The sequence below is a fragment of the Laccaria bicolor genome, genomic scaffold (assembly GCF_000143565.1).
Source record: "Laccaria bicolor S238N-H82 LACBIscaffold_8 genomic scaffold, whole genome shotgun sequence".
NCBI lineage: Eukaryota > Fungi > Basidiomycota > Agaricomycetes > Agaricales > Hydnangiaceae > Laccaria > Laccaria bicolor.
Window position 1 is genome coordinate 1,327,777 of NW_001889879.1, and position 16,328 is coordinate 1,344,104.

A 16,328-nucleotide genomic window follows, 5' to 3' on the forward strand; every position below is an offset into this window, starting at 1 on the left:
CAACTTGGAGCGGAAGGTGCCTTTTTGGACAATGGACGTTGCACAGAAGGTCAAGTCGGGTCAAATCCCTTTGCCATTCAGCCTCCCGCACGATGCCAAAAGGAAGTATTACTCACTCAGAGTTACTGAACCTTGGACCTGTTGATCACTACGCGCACGTGTCTCGTCGATAGGAAACCGAATTTTGGGACAGTACTGGCGGGGCATGCGAAATAAGTTCTATAGAGGAGTTGTCGCCTGAGTACTACGCAGAGCGCGACGCAACGCTATTGAGGTTAGTGCCGTGTGGCTGTGCTAGAAGTTGTAAAAATCTGAACGAATCGACGCCGCACTGTGATCATTGTCTGGTGCACTGTTGGAAGTTTGCGTTCACTTTTCGCTACTCGACTCAATGTGGTATAAAAAGGATTCGTAAGTATTTGTACATTCCAAACATTTATCCATGACGATTCCAATTTACTAGTACCCGAGCCCACTGGCACTTGAAAGCTGAATAGAAAACTTGATTCGCTTTACTCATGACGGACGAGCTCGAACGTCCACGCGTTCTGAAGACTGAGGTTAGAAGCCCCGAGTATGAGCTACAGAAGAATCAGACCAAGCAGCTAGGGTAGAATGGGAATAGCATACCTCAGGTGGAAAAATATCAGCGGGGGAGACAACAATGATGAGATCTTTGTCAGGGACTCGAATACTGCCAGTTCATGAACGAAAAGGTTAATGATGAGTGAATCGAAGCATCGGGGTGGCGAACTGACAAGTAAGGTACAGGCAATGGCAACTGCGGTGCACGTTCAATGAGCCATTTGCGAGTCGGAAAGTCATTAAGGGGCCCAGGTATGATCCTCTTTCCCTTCTCTGCCTCCCCTTCATAAGAAAGGGAGCGGGAAGGAAAGATGTTGGCGGGGATCTGGATGGCGACTCCGCCGCCCCCTACAGTCTCGACTCGCCACTGTGGATAAACATTGGTTAGTGGCAGACCACGGGCTTGTCAAAAAACTACAATCACCTCCTGAGCCCTTTCAGGCGCCCCACCAGGAGGAAGGACGGTGATGCGGTCATCCTTGAGGGTCAAAACCTGACCATGTTCGTGGGACCCCCAGCGAGCAATACGATAGACGCCAGCAGGGATAGACATTGTTGTTGAAAAGGCGTCTGCAGTGGACGGAGAATCATGGGGAAACTCTGACACTATATATACCTTTGGTCAATACTTACCCTCAATCGAGTTAGGTTGTGGGAAATCCGAAAAGGATGCCTCCCTCGTAACTCATATGTTTAGAAAGCCATATCAGAGAAATGTTGCAAGTGGATCTGGGGTTCAAAGTGTATTCTTGAATGATAAGCATACTGTAAGAAAGTTGGTCAACCTCGGAGTCGAGTGTCGTTTGCAAGGCGTATGATGTCGCAATTCTGAGAGCGAAGAATCGGATAGAACACCCGATTGAATTACTATACAAGTTTGTTATGAACTGAAGTGCAGAATGATTCACGGGTACTTATCAACCTTCGCCCGAGTCATGAGACACTGCCAGTGGATGTCCATCACGCCATCCCATCCTTAGGATATTGGTGCCGATTTGCGACGTCGTGGAATTGCGTTAACGTACTTATAATGCTGTAAGCGCCGAAAAGGGCTCTAACGAAGGTCCCAGTGGCAGATAGGACTCCTCAGAGAAGGCATGATGTCGCTGATATCATCAAGAACCCGCCCAAAAAAGTGGATCCGAACAGCTGAGGACAGATGCGAAGAGGAGAGAGGACTATGATTGCGATGGGAAATCAAAGGTCGAAGGTGTCCTCGCGCTGGCCACCACTGTTCATGCCTAGATTGGAGAAGAGAGCAGATGGTTGTGCTGAAGAGGAGGAAGGTGGACTGAATATTGTGGAGCTAGGGCGAGTACGAGAAGAACCAAATTGCCTCATCCGTTGGACTTGATATATCATCAACCTTGTGATCAGATCACCCGAGCACCTGCGATTAGAGTTCTGCACCTGTGTCGAAGAGCTTTGGTGGAAAGCAGATTGTGACGTAAACGGACCAGCTACGGCATCGGACACTACCGCCGCAATGCCAACGGAGTGGACATGGAGGGTGGAAAAAGATGAGCGCGCAAAACGGCTCGCATGGACGATCCAACCAAAGAGGTGCAACGGCACAAGCGAAACGTCTTCATGAGCATGAGGGTTGTTATTTGTCCGCGTATACGACTCGACCGATGTCAGCTCGCCAGCTCCCCGTCCTCGGAAATTGCCTGCTCAGTCCTCTATTTCTTTTTGATAGTAAGCAAGATATCTGTATGGTATAACCTTGTCCGTCACGGTCAACATAACGGCCTCCTCTCACATTCTTGTCCCTTCCGTCCATCGTCATGCACTCCCTGTTTGCGCCTCGATCTCCACCAACCAGAATCTCCGTCCTGATGAAATCCATAAGCTCCACCTATGCTTCCCATCGGTTTGGGCGAGCATTTCTCCGTGTGACCATTAAGTAAAATAGCTTTTGAACCCAGATGTCTTGATGCCTACAGAGAGAGGAGTCAGCAAACCGTACAAGGGTGCCCACAAACCCATCTCATTTTCCAACCGCTGTTTCGCTTCGTCTTCAATCGCAGATGAATGACATTTCAAATCTTCTTGATAAACTTCCTCATAATTATCCGGCCCGTCGTTTATCCACTCCCCGCGCTGCATCTGTGTGATGACCAGAAAGTCACTGACACTAGATTCATGTCGTCGTGGAGCGAAGCAACACCCTATAGCGATACCAGCTTCCCGTACTAGGGTATTCAGGCGCAAGGGAATGTTACTATTTTGTCGATGATGGTCAGCAAGTTTGATTCCGTATTTCTGTTCAAACCAACGAAACCCTTCAGCTTTGCAGTTTTGAGCTGGTGTCGTGTCCGTTTACGTAATCTGACAGACGCGCCCACGTGTGCCTCTGTCCTTCCGATTTCAACACGACACGAAGCGTACTACAACGCAGGAGGGCCGATTACTGTGGTTGTGTTGGATTTCCGTGCGACGCGCTTGATGCCGCTTCCCTTTATAAAGGTTGCACTGAAGAAACCTTGGGACCATTTTTGTCAATTGGTTGTCAAGAAGATCACTCAAACGATGCAAAGGTCTTACTCTGCACCTCTGGTTCTCTTGTTCATGAAACCAGTAGGTAAGCAAGGACTTACAATTTTTGTTCTCACTCTCAGACTGATGTTTAGCACTCCGTCAGTTCTAGGATCAATGGCATATAACAACACGCCACCACCTCCCTTCAAGGGGACTCACCGACGGGCCCTCTCTGCCCCATAAACGTCCCGCCGTACCACCTCCACAAAGTTAGCAGTACCAGTCACTCCACGTGGTCCTCTACCGCCCGGGCGTCCGCCCTCTTATCGAATTCGCAGTGCGACTCCCTCATTTGAGTCACCCAAGAGTCACCTACAATTTCAGATGTTTCACTGCCACCTGCCCCTCTCATGGGCCACAGAATTCTGATCTCACTGGTTAATGGCGACATGAGCGTCCTACCACGTTTCTCTTCCCCCTCCACAGTCGGGATGAGGGCATTTTTTAGCGTCCATGAAAGGCGCGGGATTCATCAGCGTAAGATTAATTCTATTGCTATGCGGGTCCCTCGGGAGAATGGTGCCAACTAAAGCGACCTGCTCGAGCTGCAGCATACGGGGTCTACGGGCATACTCGTAATCCTTTACTAGTACAATCCATCTATATTTACCGAAGGTCCTTTTACAGGTCGTCAAAAAACAATTAGGACAGCAAGCTATATGTCATAAAGATAACACTTCGAATCAAGGCCAACGTTCCTGTCAAACCTCTATCTAGGCAACAACCAACAGCATCTGGTCATACGACTCCCCAATCCTCACCAACTCCTTAAACCAAATCTCCTTCAACAAAAAATCAACCCTCTTCACCCCCTCCGCGTCAACCATCATCCCGCAACTCGCAGCATTCCTACACCTCGTCGTATATGCCCTCGCCACCTCCGTCCCCTCCGCAATATTCAACTTGACCCAATCTTCAAGCGAGACCTGCACATGCAAGTTCTGCCATATCGCCCCCAGGATATCGCCCACCCTAATAGGGGGCAGAGAGCCGAGGTTTGGGCTTAGGGCGTTGTATCCTTGACCTAGGTGGATGGGCCATTGCGGGATGCGGTCGCATATGATTTGTAGATGCGTGATGGGCGGGTCAGTGGCGGGTTGGTTGAGGACTTCATCGGAGAGCATGATGGCGTGGTTTGGGCCCACACACACCATTGGCGAGGATGTGGGTAGGGATAGGTCGAAGATGAGAGGGTATTCGCCGTCTAGGTGTCGATGGATTTGGAAGGGAGGAGATGGGATGGAGGGGTAGAGTGGGAGTGGGTGGTAGGAAGGCGAGGCAGGCCAGAAGGAGCTTTGGCCGATGGGTGGTTGTTGTTGGTTGAACCCGGGGGAGGCGGCATTGTTATGATAGGGAGATGCAGGGAGAGAATTGGGGCCAGCGTTGGACGGAGAAAGAAGGTACAGGTTCGAGTTGGGAATTATTGGTGATTGGGTGTAGCTGATGGCGTTGGGGTAGTTTGGTGGGATAGATGGAGTGGGTGGATGTACGATGTAGACATTGTTATAGAGTGACGTAGTGAGGTGAGAGTCCATAGCTTCTATCGAGTCTACCACAACGACGTCGAGGTCAAAAAGTTGTTTGGTTGGGGATTGTGGGAGTTGTGCCACCATCCATTAACATCCTCCTCTTCAACATGCTAAGGACCAACCTCAAACTCTCATCACAGAGGTCCAGGAAAGCCCTTGACACTGGTGCTCCCCTGCAGAAACTCCCTAAAATGCAAAAACTCGATGCTCTTCACGAGCTATGCTCAGAGCCCACTCTGGCGTTGACGCCCGATTAAATGTAAGCGCGCATACAAAACAAATGAGCTTTTTCCAGCTTCCAGCTGACTCGTCCGCTTTTAGACTAGGAGTGGCAGAATGGTGCTCATGTACCCGCCTCCCCATGGGGGTCAAGCCCAACTTGGTGGTTTACACCGTGCTGCTTAGACTGCTACGGTGCTTAAGGCGACAGCTGAAATGGTAAAGCGAGATTCCGACGCACCAACCAAGGACCGCGTCGACATGGTTCGATTCTTCTTTCCTGAAAGTGATCATCCATTACCCAGCACCGAAATTTGGCAAATCCACGTCCGCAATACCTCGAGATCGTCCCGCGGATGGATCTTTCTCGTGTACTTAAGCTGATCCACGCCCAGGCTTGGCCTCTCGAGATTACGCATCTGAACGAAAGCGGATTATTCTGCGTGCATTCTGTAGCTTACCCTCCATCACTGCCCTGGATTAAGATTGGTACCGCTGATCAATGGAGAAGGATTGTCGATTTGAGAGGGCTTCACATCTAAGGGGGGAATGTCATTACAGAAGTTGTTCATCAAGGTTGGATATGGAGACAGATGGAGACCTGAGTTTACGAACTTGTCATCTCTTCTTTCCAAAGATCCGTCATTTGGAAAGGCCTGAACAAAATGTGGTCGATATTTTGTCAGAGTAGTTTCTGAATGAACCTAAAAATTGATGATCACCTACAGAAAGCGCGATGAAGTTAGAAGAGAAAAACATGATATTTTACTGTTCTGGTTGTCAATTAAAAACAGTTTGGCTCTCTCGCTAAATCGTTGAAGATGAAATGCTGTGTTTCTCAACTTCGACAAAGTCGTGCAATGATGTCCGACTTGCACCCATCGTATAATCGAATAATAATCTAACTATATGCCGCGACATGATCCGAATCGAAATGAATGAATATTTTGCCAACTAAACAACATGAATTTCTACACGTCCTTCAAAACACTAGCTTTAACAACGCCCCCAGCAACAGGCCTCGAAAGTTTATTCTCTCCATTGCTCACAACAAAATTGGCGCTTGCGAAACCGTCCAAGTTTGCGAAACCTACAGTCACCAGCTTATCAACGACGTGACGCCAAACACAAAGGACGCTCTCACTGATATTATTCATCGCATAATATGTCGCATTCAACGTCTCGCTATCAATCGTCAACGTGAAAAAGCCCCTGTAAGATGCTTCGCTCCACTGAAGATCGGAGTTGATGGCTACGAGTTGTCGGGAAATGTTGTTAGCTGCTGCTGGTGTGATCCATGCGCCAAAAGCGGACGGGGAGGTCACTGCTGTGCCCGCGAATTCGACACCAATGGAGCCAGCACCCGTCTTGGGGTTGTAGCTGTTTAATTGTCAGAGACCCTCTCTATAATGGGGAATCGCGACTTACGTCACTGTGTCGTTTGGATCTGCGAATTAGGCCTCTTGTCATTGAAACCCATGATATGAAGAGCTGAAATAACCGTACGAGCGAGGTCAGAAACCCAGTTGGCGTGGCTGTCCCCTGACAAAATGACGGTGTTCTTTATTTTGTTCCGGTAAAGATGGTCCAAAACACGTCCGCGATTTGCACGGTAGCCGTCCCATGCATCCTGATTTAATTGTTATATTGCGTATATTAATTAACGGCTGAGGGTCTCACCAAGTCGACTAAAAAAAAGGAATCAGCGTGAGCGTGCTAACGTCCTCTCAAGATGTCTGGAGCTTACAAGATCCTCCAAAGTTTAATTGGGAAAAGACGATCTGTTGACTATGCGGCGTGAAACCCAGCTCGCAGATAGATTTTCTGTTGATTATAACATACCCTATCACGCGCCAGACAGCGCCCCGTTCTTGTGAACGAGATATTGTGTCATAGAGCCCTAGAACGGACGTTTGTCAAGTCTGGACATCATTTGCGTAGTCAGAGTCGCATGTGTACATTTTTCTTGTGCCAATCCCATAATGGAACGGTTAGGGAAAGCCGCAATACTATTGACGACTACATCACAGTGATTCAATTGCTGCGGCGTTGAGCACATAGCATGGAGCGCTTACGTTCTTTGAAATGAAGTGTGATCAAAGTGTTCGTCGTTAGGCTTACAGGCAAACTTACCAGTGTTATAGTAAACATCCGTCAGATCCCTGTCATACACACCTATAACATACATCAGATCGGCAACCCATGCATCTGGGACAATAAATCAGTCAACTCACGCGTATCCAGCATCGTCAAATCCAACAATTTCCCAATCTTAAAATTCCTCCAAATTCTCAATTTATCGCTCGCATCCACCTGGCGAATGGGCATCCATTCGTGGTACGCGCGAATGGCAGCGAACTTTCTATCTGTGAAGCATGCCCCTGAGGGGGACCAGGTGCATCCTGATGCAGAGTCGTTGGAATTTGCGGAACCAGCTTTCCAGGTGTTGTCTGCAACTTCATGGTCGTCCTGTGCTCAATGTTAATGCATTTGGAGAGCGAAAGGGATTTGGAACGTGCCCTGACAATGTTCAGCTATGCTACGTTCATTGGTTGATATTCGGAGCTCACCAGACAGTAATCCAAGGAGCTTTGGCATGCGCAGCCACGAGGCTCGCATCGGTCCTGTACTGGTTCAACCTCTGACGGTAATCATGGATAGTTGCTAATTCCCGCCCTAGGACGGTGCGACCAATCGAAGCACTGTCCACAACGCGAAATGGTAAGTACTGCTGTGTAAAATCCAGTTCTTCAAAAGAGTACGTACCCTCCCTGAACATATTCGTATATCTGCCACCACAGCAATTTATATTTGATAGAGAAAAAGAGAAGAATGAAAGGGCTCACGTAGTCTCCGAGATGGACGAAGATATCAGCACTGGTGTTGCGTGCCGCAAAGCCATAAGCATTGAACCAACCTTACAGAAAGTTCAAGTCGAAGTTGTGAGTCGAGCTTCAGTTACGGATGGGAATGACCTAGACTGACCAGACTGATATTGAGAGCAAGAGAATACAGCAAAGGTCAGCGGATCGCCACCGTTAACATGCTTCGCAGCAGCTGGGAAGATTGAGTAAATCGAAATTCGCAACAGAACGAAGGGAACCAGTCCTTACTGTGGGGACTAGCGATAGTCCTTGTCATCCCGACTGGGCTAACCGTCTGCACATTTGCACAATCTGCGAATTGAAAGAAATACTTGGTGTCTGGTTTCAGGCCCGTAGCCTCTACCTTGACCGTCCAATCGACGTCGTAGCTCGTGAAGGCCTCACCCGAGCTTACAGGTTTACCTGAGAGCGTGGGGAATGTATATACCCTGTAAGAGACACACGCGGGGACGCTTTGATCAGGTAGCAAGGTCGTTCCGTCGAGAGATTTGGGCACGGCACGTGTCCAGAGGATGACGGATGAGTCGAAGGGGTCTCCACTTGCTACTGAGTGCGTGAAAGTCAGGCCACCGCTCCAAATGAATGGGCTCTGTGTAGGATGAGGTATTGAGCGAAATCAGAGAGGAGATGGTACGTACGTTACTGAAGTCAGATGTATAGAAGCCAGGGTAATGGGCATCGTCGAATTTGGTTGCGTCTGTTGTCTGTCTTCGCGCCAGATATTCATCGACATTTCTCTTGTGAATCGAGAGGGTGTTGTGAGATAGCTGTTTTATTGTTAGAAGAAAATCACAAGAGTATAGAACCCATCCTTGCCTCGGGGGTTCTCTCAAAAGGAGAATGATAAGCAATGTTGCGGTTGAAGAGGGCCGTTACAGTCGCTGAAACGCTGACGGAAAAGTGAAGCACTGACGCGGCGGAAACTAGAAGGAAACGCATTTCGCTCTACAGCTAAGTGCGGCCAAGATCGTAAGGTCAGAGGGGACAGGCTGGCAGCATCTCGCATATATGGGACTGGCTTACTTTATCAGCATATCGTCCGTCTCCTTTGTATGTAACACCCGCATGTGCTTCTCGGAAGCAACAAGTCGACATGGCACGTTCGTAGATTTTGCACGTCATTGGTGTCCAGAAGTGAGAAAAAAAGAACCATTGAGCAACTACAAGCGCGTGGTCAGCGATGCCACGACGATTGCGAGGGTAAGTAAATGTCCTAAATTTGAACGTTGACCTTCGGCGTGTTTTCTTGATTATTCCACTCACAAATAAATTGTAAAAGTACTTCACTGGGGCAAGTTGTTGCCGATAACCAAGGAAAATGAGGGAAGTCTTTGAATGCCATGTGCACACCAAGTGACAGTCATCATCAAGTTCAAGCTTCACTTACCCCGTTGCTAATCGTTGAAATTGCGTTGACCCTTGGTTGACCCCCTCTCCTATCCCGCTTAGCTCTCCGAATCTTTCCGGACACCGTCTCGAAATTTGCAGAACCTAAACACGAATCCCCGCGAGGCGCACTGTTGACATGGCACGACGCAAGAGGTCCTTTGTCGACACTCCGTCGAAGCATACTTCCTCCACGTTGAACACCTTTTAGCCTCCTACTCACAACAGCTGCGCGCCCCTCCCAAATTGCATCCCTTTCGATCTCATGTTTACTGAAAGATTGGCGTTCATGCATAAGTGATGAATGATTAAGTTGTTGGTTGAGGGGTTTGCGGATTTTTGAAGTTATCCAGAGTGACTTGAGTTCATAGGCGGGAAGGAAGGATGAGGGCCTCTTGAGTTGCAATTGGGTGTGAATAGCTGTGGGTGCCAGATTTTATCCGAGTCCGTTTGAGTCGGACTGACGACTCGTGGATTCAAATGCCTGGCGCATGAGCCCGCGGGCATTTAGAAGTGTTTTTTTATTGCTCTGAAGTGGAGTACATGCTAAATTGAATTTCGAGTTGAACTTGAACTAAGTCAGGAACGATATTCTATAACCACCGTCTTTGATTTTTCTCGACACAGATTACATCTACGAACTCACTACGTCACTATGTTGTAGGACTTAGAACCTCCAACTTCTTTTTTAGGTGGGCCCTTTTTGTTTTTCAGGTCTGATGGCCGGACCTTCCTCACCTCCGGTCCAGCATTCTAATCTTGAAACCTGATCTTACTGATGCAAGACGACGAACCCAACGAATATCACCACGACTCCTGCCGCCAGGCACACACCACCTATCCGCGCACCCATCATGCCTGCAAGATCACCAACCACTAACTGAATGACGGTGTACGCACGACCCTGTAATGAGAAAACATTGCTATTGCAGTAGCACGTATCATAGAAGTTGCTGAGCTGGAGCATGCATGAAACAAGGATCCAGATGGCGTTGAGCGTGGCGATCAACTTCCCGATACACCGAAGGAAGATGGAGGTCAATCTGGCGGCCCTTATGGACCAGTCGTTGAAAGGCTGATGCCAGTGTCTGAAATCGAGGGGTTGCATGGTGGCATAATGTGTCAGGATGCTGGAGGAAACGAGAAGAATCCAAACGATGGTAGATAGGACTGCGTAGACGATAAACGAAGCTGAACGACAGCTCAAACCTAATCATCGAATCGGTCAGAGAATCAACAGACACCTACGGCGATGTTCAAGCTTACCGATGGTGGGAGTGAACCAAATTACAATAATGGCTGAACCTGCCGTTCCCCACTGCAACACCATGGCAAGAAATGAGGCGATGACCATTCTCGAGATCACATTTGGCCCCCAACAGCTGCGAGTTGTCCGGGCACGGAGGGGTCTGCAGTACTCCTCCAATTGACGCCGATTGCCGACGCGATTGCGCTCAGGGGGTCGCTGGTTCCTATCAACTGTTTCCCAATTGATGGTCGGATCCACAGGAAGGTGGCTGTAATAGTGATCTGATGCGCCATGAAACGCCTCCCACACCTCCTCCACTGCCATCACCCAGGACAGGAACTTTGCGTAATGGTAAACGGCCGCCGTGCGCTTCTCATCGCAAGTGAGTGTATCCCCTTCCGAGATTGTGAGTTCGACAGCGTGTTTTTCGGAGCCAGAATGGCTTGTAGGGATGATGCTGCCGTCGTCTGTAGCAACGTAGGCAATTCTATTTGCACGCTCTATCGTGCTGCTCAATCTGAGAGAGTCGCATTTCGGTGATATCATCATCCAACCGATGATGATAGGCAGGAGCCATAACCAAAGTGACGCGACTGCCTGTCCAATCGCTTGACTGCATGGCCCGAGATCTGTGGTGAAAGAGTCCAGCACAGTGAAAACGTATGCGATTACAACCCAGGCAATTGAAGTAACCGTGGAAATGGACCAGGAATGTGTATCGTTGAGACACTCATCGAGTTCAGCCCACCATTCATCATTTTGCCAAAGGACAACAAGGGAAGCGAGGAGTGCATCATCCTTCACAATCCTCAATGGTACCTGTTGTAAATTGTTGAAAATGCGGATGGCGTGTCGGATGTTCGGGTATGTGAGTCGTGCAAAGCGACGCGCTATCCAACGTTTATTCAGTGCTGTCAGGGCAAGGGAATAGGCCGCCAGGGCCGGTGAGCCGATGGTCAGCAGCATAGAATCCAAATTATCGAGTTTGTCGTTTGATCCAAACGGGAGTTGGCTCACCAAAGCCAACCATGGCAAAAGCCATGAGCTAAACTGCTGGGAGAAAGGAGACCATTGGAAAGGCCCTGGACCGGCCCCACAGGCTGCTAGGCATAATTCGTATGTGATGGCAGTGGCGGTTGATATGTCCGCAGGGTTCCCATGGTTGTCTCTACCGCCTGCGGTCCCGAATGCTCCACTTCGAATGCTGTCCAGGCAGTTTGGCGGGGGAGGGTTGTTTGGAGGGGGAGGGTTGTTTGGAGGGTGAGGGTTGTCTGGAGGGGGAAGGTTGACTGCAGCGATAACGGCTGGCAGCAATATGGGGACGGACAGGAGAACGAAGAGCTTACGCATAGCGAAAACCTGATTGGGTTTGAGAACGCGCTCAACAGAAAAGTTCTATGATACTCACTTAGTCGTAGACTCTAAACATGGCAGGCTGCCAGCCGACAACCGCTTTTATACATGCCTGTCCGTGACTGTCCGACATTTTTTGAGATAAAAAATGAAACAACATGTGTGATTCTGATGAACCTAAGTAGACACCCGAATGACACTGACGACAATTGATAAAGCGGCGCTTACAAACAGTGTGAAGTGGTGAAGTAAAGACCGCAGTCATGTTCGTCCCTGGTCCTTGTCGGTCCCATAAGCGCTGAAAACTTGCGGAGTCCGGATGGGCAGAAAGCACCAAAAGTTGCCCAAAAAGGTGGATAAAACCCTAAGTATGAGGCCATATGATGTTGAGCTTAGTCGTAGACTCTAGAAGTGATTCAGGAACTTGTCCAAAGCGGGCTGACAACCCTTTTATTCATGCCTGTCCGTGGCTGTCTGAGAATTTTTGTGATTAAAGAATTGAAACTCTGATAAACCTAAGTAGACACCCGATGTCCCGGACGATAATTGAAAGTGGCGCTTACAAACAGTGTGAAGTGGTGAAGTAAAAAGCGCAGCTATCTTCGCCCCTGGGCCTTGTCGGTCCCATAAGCGCTTAAAACTTGAGGAGTCCGGATGGGCAGAAAGCACTGAGAGTCGCCCAAAAAGGTGGAGAAAACCCTAAGTATGAGGCCATATGTTGAGAAACTGGCCGAAGGTGCCATAAGGACTCGATCTGAGTCGGGGAAAGTACAGGTTCTGGCCGGGAGGGACCTGAAACGACTGAAAACATAAGTACATTTATATTATCTTCGCATCGCCTGCTCTAAGTCACAGCAGGGTAGCCGGAGAGATCACTATAAACGGCTTACCCAGTACAGTGTTTCCCTACATCGTCCCATAAGATCTGAGGTAGCGTCGACTGCCGCGGTGTCAACTTCAGTTTGAGCTCAGTCAAAGCAAGGCGAAGGCGCCCCGAGTCCCCAAGTGTCATCATCTTCATCCTTCACGTACCCCGTCGCTACTTATTGAAACTGTGTTGGCCCTCTCCCATCCAACTTAGGTTCCCTAGTCGTCCGAATCTCTACCGACAGTCGTCAAATTTGCAGAACCTAAAAACGAGTGCCTACGAGGCACACATCACGACAAGGCAAGAGGTGCTTTCTCGACGCGTTGAAGTATTCTACTCCTCCACGTTCAACACATCTTAGTAGCAGAAGTGCGCTGCCTCCTACTAAGAACGTCGGAGTAGTTTGAGTGTCGGATGCGGCAAGGTAGGATGAAAGACCAAAGAGTTGCAATTGGTCGTGGGGGTGTGTGGATAAATGGCCCAGCTCTCCCCCCGTCTCACATTCCTTAAAAGGAAAGATGATAAGGCTGTGGGAAGGTACACTAGCATATAGTGCATGACGAACACAAAAAACAAATGCCAGTTTGGCGGAGTGGTTAATTGCACTGAATTTTGTACTCTGACCAAAGTGTCTTGTGTTCAATTCTATATGCTCCATTTCTTTTTTAATGTATCAAACAATTACTTATCGGTTAGGTTAGGGGTTAGTTAAGGTTAGGGATGGGGGATATTTTTCTCCACGCGCGGTAGCGCGTTCTTGTTAGGTTAGTTGTTAGGGTTCATGGTTAGGGATAGGGATATTTTTCTCTCCGCGCGGTAGCGCGTTCTTGGTAAGGTTAGGTGGTTAGGTGGTTAGGGTTAATGGTTAGGTGGTTAGGGTAGGTTAGGCGCTCGAGAACGCGCGGTAGCGCGTTCTCGAGCCGACTTAGGGCAATGGCACATTGCCCTAAGTCAGAGGATTGCCATATATGGGTCGCCGGTGATTGCCAGCACATCACATGTGTGAGACGGGGGGAGACGTAGGACATTTCGTGGTCGAAAATCTGTTGAACATAATTTCCTGGGTATGTCACGGTTCAGAGTGTTCACGACGGTGAATAGAGGCGTTTTAAGACTCCGCTCTGTGGCAGATAAAAAATCACGTCTACTCTTGGCAACCTCTTGGATGGCCCAACGTTCGCTCAACCACGGCGCAACAAATGGTTAGGAGGCGGTGACATGTGCATAATTACTGAGAGTTGAACAAATTTATTTGAACTACCATCTTTGATTTTTCTCGACGGCAGCTTTACGGAATGGCACATTAGTATGAAGTCAAGTACGAAGTACATTACACGCTACTCAAATAATTACTTACAGGTACAATAGCCTGCTGGTGTTGCATCCCGTATATAAACTGTGTATCAAATCCAGTTGATGAATCCAAAATTGCGACGTTATGAACAATCCGGGTGGAATCACTGCGTCTTCTTTTTCGCCGAAGGACTATTTTTCGTTTGAGTCTTCGTCGAAGACTTCCACGACGGCAGATAATGCACCGCAACTACGCGCGTAGCGTAGATCGCCACCAACACAAAGGCCGAGAGGGACTTCGCCGTTTGTGCGTCGAAGGGAAGGCGGCCTTCCAAATTCACCAATGGGTATTGAAATTTGGATCTCGAGTCGAATGTGAATGCGGGATGATGTGTCGTGCTGCTGTATATGTATGCTGTCGATAAAAAATGAGTAAATAATGGGCAAGAGAGAAGAAAAGAGTAAGGACCCACCAGCTAACGCACCCGCCCAAACGTCCGTGTTATCCCACAGTCCCGCAGTAGACCTTAACACATGTGGAGTTGACAAACTCCACTGATTGGAAGCAAGTGAGAAGGTGGATAGCGCTATACCCCCCGAGGCGACTGCGATGCTTCCAAAGAGAAGATGTGAGAAGGGCGAGAGGGCGTATTGCAAGGGAGTCCGTGAAGAGGGAGAGAGGGGGAGGGAGAGGTGAGCGAGGTTTAGTGCGACTGTGTTCGCACGAAGAAGGGCGTCAAGGGGGAAGAGAAGGGTGTCGATAAGTGCGGGGGCGGACAGGAGCTGTGATTATTTGAATGAAGGAAAATATGAGAGTGGGGGAGACGTACAAATGGAAAGAGGCTAAATAAGAGCGTCGAGACAAGATGTACGGTGATGTAAATGATATATGGGTGGAATGAATAGAGCATGGGCGGGGGTAGGCCGAGGAGGAAATGTGACAATAATCCACCTGCCCAGCACTATATATATAAATCATAAGAGTGAAAGCAAAAAAGTAAAGCAAGTGGACCACACCGTAATGAGATAGCCAAAGATATACGTCCCCCACGACGGAGATGCAGGAGATTTACGCTGTGCTATCTGGAAAGCAATAGAGATGCGGGCTGCATGTAGTGCAGGCGCGAGAGGGTATGGAAAATAGACTGGATGAACGAGTGTCGTGTTCATCGTAGTTAGTATCGAGTTCATCGTCGTGAGCGCTGTGCTCAGAGGTGTTAGCAGCACGTCCATGTCGTGTGTCGTGCTGCAGTGGTCGGTGGCAAGAGTAATCTGGTCACGTGTCACTTCAATCTGTTACCTTGGCCCACACCTTGCCCGGGTCCACAACGCGTTTTTACCATTCGGGGCGACTCAAATGCTAACCAATCACGCAGTTTTTGGTTCTGAGAAGGAAGGTATTAGTTAACACGCACTATACAGCTGTTGCTCCCTCGTTTTTTGCGCAGCCAGGCTTGGCTGCAGGAACTGTGCGAAGACCGCGTCGGATCTGGTCAACGCGAAGCTAGCTTACACCGAAGTACTTGTGTCGCTTCAATAATCGTCAATTGCGTGCTTTAATGGGATTTACGAGGGGCCGGGGGCAAAGCCCCAATTTTCGCGTCTTTGGTTCAACTGGAGAGTAGCGGTTCAGTACACGCACGGGCTCCTACAATCCTTTTCTCCTATCTGCCAGCGCCTACATCTAATGACAACTACCGCTCTTAAAGAGCGCGAACATTTGAACGGCCTGTCCAGATACACCAGAAGAATCCTGTGGTTCCGGACTTTTCGGAAAATGTTGGACAAAACCCACCTGATAGATTTGAAAGCGTTGACGGTAAGCTCGAGTCTAGAAATATTTAATTAACTGCAGCCAAGCCCCTTATTCAAACCTCTAGGAATGCGAAGCATTCATTCGTTCGTTCAACGAAATGCGCCCCATACATAACGAAATCCTTGGCATACCACCTCTTCTACCCTCCTGTCACTGGTATTCCTCCTTCTCTCAACGATCCTATCACTTCTCCAGAATATGCTCCTCATTCTCTCACTACTCGCCTACACCCACCTCGCGTTGGCCCAAACCCAATACGTCGTGACCAATAAATGTCCCAGTTCCATCAATCTATACATCAATGGGAATCTCGACAGCACTTTGGCCACGGGGATTAGTACGACGAAGATTCTGGGGGGTGCGGACGCAGGACTCTTTTACACGGACGCCAATGGCGGGAGTCAGAATGGCGTTGGGTCAACTAGGGCGGGATTTTATGGCGATGTGCGTTCTTTCAAGTTGACCATGGGGGATTTTTCGTTGGAATTGATGATTACTGACTGGATTTGTTCCATAGAAATATTACTACTACATTGTCAAAGACCCGAACCACTTCAACACCGCCATAACCATCTCCCCAAGATTTACCGCTGTACGTACCCAT

At 48.8% G+C, this 16,328-nt stretch overlaps 6 protein-coding genes across 6 annotated transcripts; 1 reads left to right on the top strand and 5 right to left on the bottom strand.

Moving 5' to 3' along the window:
- Positions 1 to 340: 340 nt before the first annotated feature.
- On the bottom strand, positions 341 to 1,162 carry LACBIDRAFT_293765 (uncharacterized protein). The gene is made up of 4 exons (XM_001879526.1): positions 1,010 to 1,162; positions 759 to 952; positions 631 to 694; positions 341 to 581 (listed from the first exon to the last, which is right to left on the bottom strand). The coding sequence occupies exons 1-4, from the start codon at positions 1,136 to 1,138 to the stop codon at positions 513 to 515; spliced, it is 456 nt and encodes a 151-aa protein (XP_001879561.1). The 5' UTR covers positions 1,139 to 1,162; the 3' UTR covers positions 341 to 512.
- Positions 1,163 to 3,033: 1,871 nt separating this feature from the next.
- Positions 3,034 to 3,235, top strand: LACBIDRAFT_318294 (uncharacterized protein; the record flags this gene model as incomplete). Its single annotated transcript, XM_001879290.1, has 2 exons — positions 3,034 to 3,169; positions 3,219 to 3,235. 2 exons carry the CDS (start codon positions 3,034 to 3,036, stop codon positions 3,233 to 3,235), a joined length of 153 nt encoding a protein of 50 aa, XP_001879325.1.
- Positions 3,236 to 3,839: 604 nt separating this feature from the next.
- Positions 3,840 to 4,739, bottom strand: LACBIDRAFT_318295 (uncharacterized protein; the record flags this gene model as incomplete). Its single annotated transcript, XM_001879527.1, has 1 exon — positions 3,840 to 4,739. One exon carries the CDS (start codon positions 4,737 to 4,739, stop codon positions 3,840 to 3,842), a length of 900 nt encoding a protein of 299 aa, XP_001879562.1.
- A 1,106-nt stretch (positions 4,740 to 5,845) lies between these two features.
- LACBIDRAFT_248389 (uncharacterized protein) lies at positions 5,846 to 8,324 on the bottom strand (the record flags this gene model as incomplete). Its single annotated transcript, XM_001879528.1, has 15 exons — positions 5,846 to 5,964; positions 6,019 to 6,254; positions 6,303 to 6,321; positions 6,381 to 6,504; positions 6,540 to 6,562; positions 6,622 to 6,662; positions 6,717 to 6,774; positions 6,834 to 6,915; positions 7,024 to 7,049; positions 7,109 to 7,343; positions 7,450 to 7,576; positions 7,641 to 7,663; positions 7,721 to 7,791; positions 7,860 to 7,931; positions 7,997 to 8,324. Coding segments are annotated over 15 exons (1,584 nt in total), but the record flags the coding sequence as incomplete, so codon positions are not given.
- A 1,593-nt stretch (positions 8,325 to 9,917) lies between these two features.
- On the bottom strand, positions 9,918 to 11,744 carry LACBIDRAFT_318298 (uncharacterized protein; the record flags this gene model as incomplete). The annotated part of the gene is made up of 2 exons (XM_001879529.1): positions 9,918 to 10,354; positions 10,412 to 11,744. 2 exons carry the CDS (start codon positions 11,742 to 11,744, stop codon positions 9,918 to 9,920), a joined length of 1,770 nt encoding a protein of 589 aa, XP_001879564.1.
- Positions 11,745 to 14,072: 2,328 nt separating this feature from the next.
- LACBIDRAFT_318299 (uncharacterized protein) lies at positions 14,073 to 15,078 on the bottom strand (the record flags this gene model as incomplete). Its single annotated transcript, XM_001879530.1, has 4 exons — positions 14,073 to 14,323; positions 14,382 to 14,691; positions 14,739 to 14,870; positions 14,926 to 15,078. 4 exons carry the CDS (start codon positions 15,076 to 15,078, stop codon positions 14,073 to 14,075), a joined length of 846 nt encoding a protein of 281 aa, XP_001879565.1.
- Between the last annotated feature and the right edge of the window lie 1,250 nt (positions 15,079 to 16,328).